General features: G+C 46.0%; 2 protein-coding genes across 2 annotated transcripts; both read right to left on the bottom strand.

Annotated features, from left to right (window-relative positions):
- Positions 1 to 705: 705 nt before the first annotated feature.
- Positions 706 to 3,425, bottom strand: H6S33_001712 (uncharacterized protein; the record flags this gene model as incomplete). Its single annotated transcript, XM_044833070.1, has 2 exons — positions 706 to 3,341; positions 3,407 to 3,425. Coding segments are annotated over 2 exons (2,655 nt in total), but the record flags the coding sequence as incomplete, so codon positions are not given.
- Positions 3,426 to 4,340: 915 nt separating this feature from the next.
- On the bottom strand, positions 4,341 to 7,877 carry H6S33_001711 (uncharacterized protein; the record flags this gene model as incomplete). Its single annotated transcript, XM_044833069.1, has 1 exon — positions 4,341 to 7,877. The coding sequence occupies one exon, from the start codon at positions 7,875 to 7,877 to the stop codon at positions 4,341 to 4,343; it is 3,537 nt and encodes a 1,178-aa protein (XP_044693772.1).
- Positions 7,878 to 8,261: the final 384 nt, after the last annotated feature.

Genomic DNA, 8,261 nt, shown 5'->3' with positions numbered 1-8,261 from the left:
ATAGTATTCGTAACTGTGAAGTACAGAGGTTGCATAAAGAGGAAAAGAAGAGAAAGAGAAACATAAAATCACAAGACAACGCCCCCCTTATATATCCATACCCAATCCCAATGCTGACTCATACCCTCACATAACAAAAACAAAAAGAACATAATAGAAACCCGCTATACAAATCCCAACCACACTATATAACCCTTCCTCTTCATACCGCAACACCTCGCATAACCAAACCATATGGCTGCCGTTACAGACCACTCCCCCCTCTAAGGCCTACCTCCTGGTAGGCTTAGGCTTCCGTGGATATCGTTCGTGAAATCGTTTGACAATATTGGGCGAATGTTCGACGTCCGACAATGGCTGCCACGAAGCTTCGTCATAACCGGCATACCTAACCAAGTATTCAAATCTTCCCCGACGATCCCTGGAATCCAAAATATCCTCAACTTCCCACTCCTCCTGTCCTTCAATTTCGACCGGTGGTGGTGGTAACTGTTGTTGTCCTGGTAAAGGATCGTTTACTGCAGATGACAATAAAGAGACATGAAATACGGGATGAACTTTCATAGACCGAGGGAGTTCCAACTCATAGGCATAAGGACTAACGATCCGTTTCACGACATACGGTCCAATGCGTTTCCAATCGAGTTTCTTCGATGGTCATTTGGTGAGGACATGGCTGGTCGATAAGAAAACTTTATCCCCCACAGAATAGTGAGGTGCTGGAGTCCGACGTATATTGGCGGACTCTTCTTGAATCCTTTGCGCTCGAAATAATTCATCCTTTAGAAAATCCAATATATCCTTCATCTCCCTTGCAATACTATTGGCCTGATCCTCCGCTGTCGTCCTACCATATTCCAAAGGACCAAAAGTCATTCTTGGATTCCTCCCTGAGTTGGCGTAAAATGGAGAAATTCTCGTCGTTTCAGAAGCATGGTTATTTGTTCCAAACTCGGCCATTGGCAACCATCGAACCCAGTCGTCCTGTTGATAAGAAACATAACTTCGAAGGTATTGTTCCATCACAGCATTGATTCTTTCCGTTTGTCCATCCGTCTGGGGGTGAAACGCTGTAGAGAACTTTGGCGATATTTCCAAACGATCGCAAAGGGACCTCCAGAATTCCGCAACAAATTGTGTTCCTCGATCAGAGACCATAGTTTCAGGGAGTCCATGTAATTTCCAAACATTATCGATGTACAACCTCGCTACTTCTTTTGAATCCGCCTCTTTAGTTGTGGGAATCAGATGTCGCATCTTGGTTAGTCGATCCACCACGACCAAGATTGCATTGTATCCATCGCTCTCTGGCAGGTAGGTAACAAAATCCATTGATACATCCGTCCATGGTCCATCGGGTATTGGCATCGGGCGGAGTACTCCATAGGGTGCATTGCGTGGTGCCTTGCTACGGGTACACACATTGCAATTCCGAACATACTGATCGATATACTTCCGCATTTGTGGCCAGTAATACTCTCGATTCAGGAGTTCCAAAGTCTTCGCTCTGCCTGGATGACCTGCCGATGGTTTGTCATGATACTCTTTTAGAAGTCTTAGCCGAAGGTCATTGTCGTCGGGTACATAGAGTGCGCCACAGTAAAGTAGCCGACCGTTGTTATCTTCCGTGCATTCGGCAAGCGAGATCTTATTCGAGTGACGGACGCCGTTCCGAAGCATCGCGAGTACTTTGTTCGGGAAACTGTCAACTTGGTAAGCATTTAAAAACAACTCTTCTACAGTGGACATTCCTTCAGCGGATTCATTTGAAAAAGAACCCGCGAACAAACTTAGCTTTGAATCCAAATTTTTTCGCTTCAAAACCACCTGGCTTTGATGCGTCAACCGTTCATCCCCCTCCTTAGGTAGGTCACCCGACCTCCTAGTCAATGCATCCGGCTTTGCCCCTTGTTTCCCTGGTCTAAATTGAATGATGAAATCAAAACGTGAAAGAAATTCCGACCAACGGGCTTGTCGACGGTTTAATAGCTTTGTTGACATAAAATATTCGAGGTTCCTATGATCGCTGAGGACTTCGATTGGGAATTGTGCCCCTTCCAAATGATGTCGCCATTCCTCAAAACATCGTACAATTGCTAGGAGTTCTTTGTCATAGATTTCATAGTTGCATTCCGCAGGGGAATGCTTCTTTGAGAAGAAAGCGACTGGATGTAAAATTCCTTCATCATCACGTTGGGACAGGATTGCAGCAGAAACATAGTCGGATGCATCGGTTTCTACTACGATTCTCCGATTCGGATCAAAGTGCGCTAGTATGGGTGCCGTTATGAACATCTTTTTCAATGTCTGGAATGCTTCCTCCCTTTCGTCCGTCCATTCGAACTTAACATTTTTCTTCGTCAAAGCCGTAAGTGGGGCAACATTCTTTGAGTATCCTAGGATAAACCGTCGATAGAAATTAGCGAATCCCAAAAATACCTGAACATCATGAAGGTTCTGCGGTGTAGACCACTCTAACACATCGACGACCTTCTTCGGATCCATCCTATTCCCATCTGGGGTGAGAATAAGGCTGAGATACTTCGTTTCCTGAACCATAAACTCGCATTTCTCGGGTTTAAGGTGAACATGATTCTCATCAAGTACCTTTAGAACCTTCTGAATATGGTCTTCGTGCTCTGACAGAGTTTCCGAATAGATCAGGATGTCATCCAGATATGCCGTTACAAATTGATCGAGGTAAGGACGTAGAATATCATTGATCCAATGTTGGAATGTGGCAGGGGCATTCGCTAATCCAAACGGCATTACAGTATACTCGAAATGTCCATAACGAGTCCTGAACGCCGTCTTCCATTCGTCTCCCTCGGCTACTCTGATTTGGTTATATCCCCAACGTAGATCCAGCTTGGTATAGTATTGCGCTTTTGATAACTTGGCCAGGGTTTCCTTTAACAATGGTAACGGATATCGATTTTTGACCGTGATTGCATTGAGACCTCGATAATCCACGCAGAGCCGGAGAGTCCCATCACTTTTCTTTACGAACAGTATGGGTGCTCCCGCTGGCGACTCACTGGCCCGAATAAATCCCTTAGGTAGGTTTTCATCAAGGTATTCCCGTAGTGCTTTTAGTTCGATTTGGGAGAGGCCATATATCGGTCCATAGGGAGGTCGTTTACCTTCCTTCAATACTATCTCAATATCATGGGATGGTCGATGGGGCGGCAGGATAGAAGCGTCATATTCTTGGAACATATGGAGACGATGGTGGAACTCCTTTGGTACTAGTTGCTTGACGTCGACGGTGGATTTCTCAACTGCTGAAATGACAACAGTATGATGTTCCGGTAGAGGGATCGATATTCCATGGGCAGTAACTGTCGTTCCATTGAGTGAACAGTGTTGACAACAGCTTCGAGAGTCAAAAATAAGTAAATTTTACTTCGGCCGAATCGTAACATCGTGACGTCGCATCCAAGGTATTCCTGTAACGGGGGTCCTTTCTCAGAGAAATAGAATTGGATAGAATAGAGACGGCCGTGCAAGATAGACAATCAGGTTGCAGATTATTCAAAGATACTATCGCTAGAACTCAATAATCTTTAAGGGCTCTGCTACCGATAAGAACTTGGTTTTTCTAATGAAGACTGGAGAGAACAGGACCAAAGGGCGAGAATGAACCTGAGTACTTATACTCCGAAGGCCTCTATTCTCTGCTCCTAACTCCTTACTAAGGTCCGGTGGGCCTTCCCTTAGTACCGGAAACAATACCACCGCTACCCCGCTTTTCTCTAAGCGTCAGCAGGTGTTTCCGATACCGAAGGCAACCACCCTTAGTCAAAGCCTTTGTAACACCTGCAGCCTTGGTTGCCACACAACCGAGGACCTGCATGAATGAGCTGCCGCTCAGGTGTAAGCTTAATCATTGCTGTAGAGCTTTCGCTTATTGTAGACTTCCCTAGCATAGTCCCTGCCCTTCGGCGGACTTACAATGCTCAGAGGATACAGAGGATCACCGGGCAATCAGAGCTTCACTCTTACCGGTCTTCTAGTCACTGGCGAGGCATAGACTCGTCAGTCATTGCTCCCATGAATAGATCCCCTTCCTAGCGCCCGGAATGTAGTTACTCTAGCAGCTGGTAGCTAACCACACTGCCGGTACTTTCATATCACCGTGCAACTGGCTTCTAACAATAACTCTCAGCATGTAACCGGGCCCTGTGTGTACTCATACACCAGACAGTTGAAATGGCTCCGTTACACCACTCCCCTCTTCCAGGATCTTGGTCTCCGAGATCTATAACCATTCTATTACCATCCAATCTATATGACAAGAAACTCCGTGATATGCAAGGAAGAAAACCTAAAGGAAAAAACTACACCCCAACAATCCGCTTATCCTTGGGTTTCTTGGGATACCTCATATGAAAATCCCCAAGGGCTTCTTCAGCACTCTTCTTGAGATGCTCCCAAGGTTCCCATGTAGCATCCTCGTTCTCATAGCCTTCCCACAGCACTAGATATTCCACTCGTCTTCCTTTCCTATTGACCCGGCTATCAGCTACCTCTCGGACAACCCAGTTCTGTTCTCCTTCAATCTCCTCGGATTCCGGTGGTGGAACTCTTCTCTCAGGATCTACCGGTGCTCTGTAAGGTTCCAGAAGAGAGACATGAAAGACCGGGTGGATTCCCATTTGAGGGGGAAGAGAGAGCTTGTAGGCACAGGTACCAATAGCTTCTAAGACCTTAAAAGGTCCCATCTTCTTCTGATCCAATTTTCCCAAAGGCCGCTTTATTTGCACATTGCGCCGGTCCAACATTACTTCATCTCCGGGCTTGATTTCAGGCGGTGCCAGGGCATGAACATCATACCACCGGGCCATCCTTAATCTAGCTTTACCTAAGCTGGCGTTCATAGCCTGCCAGATAGATTCCCATTGAGATATCATGACCTCGCTTGCTGGATTGTTCCATTCTACTCCTTCCTTTGGGGCCGGCCAGTTGGTCCTGGGTTCATATCCATAGTTGGCATAGAAAGCCGATACTTTGGTAGACTCAGAGACCGCCGAGTTATAAGCATACTCTGCCAAAGGCAGGAGCTCTGCCCAGTCATCCTGTTGATATGAACAATAACTCCGCAAGTAATGCTCCAGGGTCTGGTTAACTCTTTCTGTTTGACCGTCCGTTTGGGGGTGGAAAGATGTGGACATCTTCAGCTTCACATTGAGGAGGCTCATGAGAGATTGCCAAAAGTGAGAGATGAACCTGCTATCTCTGTCCGAGACTATGTCATCAGGTAAACCATGTAGTCTCCAAACTTCCTTCAAGAACAGCTTAGCCAAATCTTCCGTTTTATTGAGGGTAGGAAGAGGGATGTAGTGTGCCATCTTCGAAAAACGGTCCACTATTACCTCCATAGAGATGGAAGTCCATGGCCGATAGGGTATCTCCAACGGTTGGAGCATACCAAACTTCTTGTGTCTTGAGGTCTTATTCCTCTGGCAGCTATCACAGCTCCGGACATATTCCTCAACATCCTTATCCATGTTGGGCCAAAAGAAGTTGTTTTTCACCCGCTCTAGTGTCTTAAATTGGCCAAAATGACCAGCCACCTTAGAGTCATGGGTATCGGACAGTATTTCCATCTGAAGCTTCTTGTCTTTGGGTATATACCATCTATTCTTGTAGAAGATGAGACCGTTCTTGACCGACAAGTTCTGGTCCAAATTTGGTTTCCTTTCAACCAGGGAGCGGTGCAGTTCCTGCCAGAAACTATCCTCTTTAGCAGCCACATATAGGCGCTCTAAGAATGTATTCTGCAATTGATTCACCCTGACAGCCGCTAGCTTTGCAGGATCCAAAACCAATTGACCTGGCCTAAAAAAGATCTGTGGCTCCGGCTGCAGAGTTTCACCTCCCTCTCCAAGGAGGTGATCCCAGCGCCTAGATAGCACATCAGTTTTGCCATTCTTTTCTCCCGGTCTGTAGACAACTTTAAAATTGTAGCCTGCGAGGTCCTCAGACCATCTAGCTTGCCGCCTAGTGAGAACCTTGGTAGAATTAAAATACTCCAAGTTCTTGTGGTCTGTGAAAACCATGATCTCCTGCTCACAGGATTTGAGCATGTGTTCCCATTCCCGGAAAGAGGCTACAATAGCTCCCATTTCCTTATCATGAATGTCATAGTTGATCTCAGCAGGGGAGAACTTCTTAGAATAGAATGCCACCGGATGTAGCTTCCCATCATCCCCATACTGAGAGAGCACCGCTCCCTTGGCAAAATCACTGGCATCTGTCTCGACCACCGTTCTCCTACTAGGGTCAAAATGAAGGAGGATTGGAGCACTTGTGAACAGCCTCTTGAGTTCTTCAAAGGCCTGCTCATGTGCTGCCGTCCAATACCATTTCTTGTCTTTTTGCAGGAGGTCAGTTAATGGTTTGCAAACTTTACTGAAGCCTTCAATAAAGCGGCGATAGAAGTTTGCGAATCCGAGGAATGCCTGTACTGCCTTGATATTCTCAGGGACCGGCCATTCCTTAACTGCCTCCACCTTATCTTCTGACATAGATACTCCTTCTTCCGAGATGTGATAGCCTAGATACTCTACTTCTCGGACATGGAAGGATGTCTTACTGATCGAGGCACAGAGCTTAGCTTCCCTAAGCTTCTGTAGTACCTTCTTGACCAATAGCTCATGCTCTTTCTCAGTCTCCGAGTAGATGAGGATGTCATCAATATAGACAACTACTCCTTCATCCAGTAGTTCCTTTAGCACATCATTGATCATTGCCTGGAAAGCGGAGGGAGCATTGCATAGACCAAATGGCATCACATTATACTGATACAGTCCATAGCGGGTTCTGAAGGCGGTTTTCCACTCATCACCTTCGGCTATCCTGATCAAATTGAAGCCGTTCTTTAGATCTATCTTTGTGAAGATCTTGGCCTTGAACAACCTATCTCTGAGCTCACTCATGATAGGCAGCGGGTACTTGTCCTTAACAGTTACCTTGTTCAATCCTCTGTAGTCCACACAAATCCGCAATGTCCCATCCTTCTTAGGAATGAACAGTATGGGTGCCGCAGCTGGACTGTTAGATCTAGAGATCTTTCCTGAAGATAATTCTTTATCCAGGTACTCTCGGAGGGCCTTCAATTCTGGAGCGGAACATGGGTATAGCGGGCCAAATGGCGGAGCGGTGCCAGGCAAGAGTTTGATCTTCAGATCATTATGGGAATGCGAAGGCATTTCCTCAATCTTCTCTTGACTGAACACATCAGCCCAATCCCGGTATAGGTGGTGTATTTTCTCAGCAATATCACCTCCGTCCTCATCATGCCATACTGAACCAACCAATTGATAGACTGTTTCTTCTTCCTCCAACATCTGGTATGGAGAGATCAGTTCAATCTTGGTGGCCGCTGGGAGACAATTCTGCTTGCAGTAGTCACTCCTCCAGCTCATGGTGTTGAGTTCGAAATTGATGTTCGGGTTATGCTTCCTGGCCCAACTAATTGGCAGGTAACCGGCCATTCCTTCTTCCAAAGTAGCCACTTCCCATCGGAGTGTCTCTTTATGATCTCCCATAATCATGCGGACTGGGTGAGTGTAATACTCGCCTCCTCCCATCATGACATCTCCTTGAGCATCAAACATTGTCAGAGGTTGATCCCGCCGCACTAAGGGAATTCCATGCTTCCTGACAAAACTCTGGTTGAGGATTGCTCCTGTACAACCGGTGTCAAACAGGAAAGAACCTTGGGCGCCTTCATCCTTTCCTTTGACTGTCCATGACAGTCCTGCCTTCAGTATAGGTCTTTTTCCATGTACTGGTAGGGAGGGAAGCCTCTGTTCCAACCTTCTTTGCTTAACAGCGGGTTCTGAACTTGTTTCTCTTTGTCTTTTCAACATAGCTAATAGCTTCGGGCACTACTAAGATCAGAGATCCTTCGGTTCTATTCCCAAGCGGTAATATAGCAGATGTATTGTGTAGTAGTCTTTTTAGCAGCGGGTTGGAAGTGTCTTGTAGCAAATGTAACTTTGGTAGAGCACTGACAGACCAGCTGTTTCGGGTCTTAAACCCATCCTCAGAGTGCTTGGAGCAATCAAATAGGCAGAAACACAATCATAATTTATTCAAGAGAAACATAGAAACCAAAAAAAAAAAACCCATATGAAAGAAAACTAGTAAACATAGACCCAAACAGACACTTTTTCTACCAGAGGATTTCATTGTCCGAGTCTGGCTCAGGCTGCAAAACAAAATCTTCTGTAACCTCCGGGAGTACAACAAGT

Source organism: Morchella sextelata, assembly GCF_020137385.1.
Source record: "Morchella sextelata strain SCLS chromosome Unknown scls_11, whole genome shotgun sequence".
NCBI classification, from domain to species: Eukaryota; Fungi; Ascomycota; class Pezizomycetes; order Pezizales; family Morchellaceae; genus Morchella; species Morchella sextelata.
The sequence above is the reverse complement of the archived record's forward strand: the minus strand, read 5'-3'. Positions and strand labels throughout refer to the sequence as shown.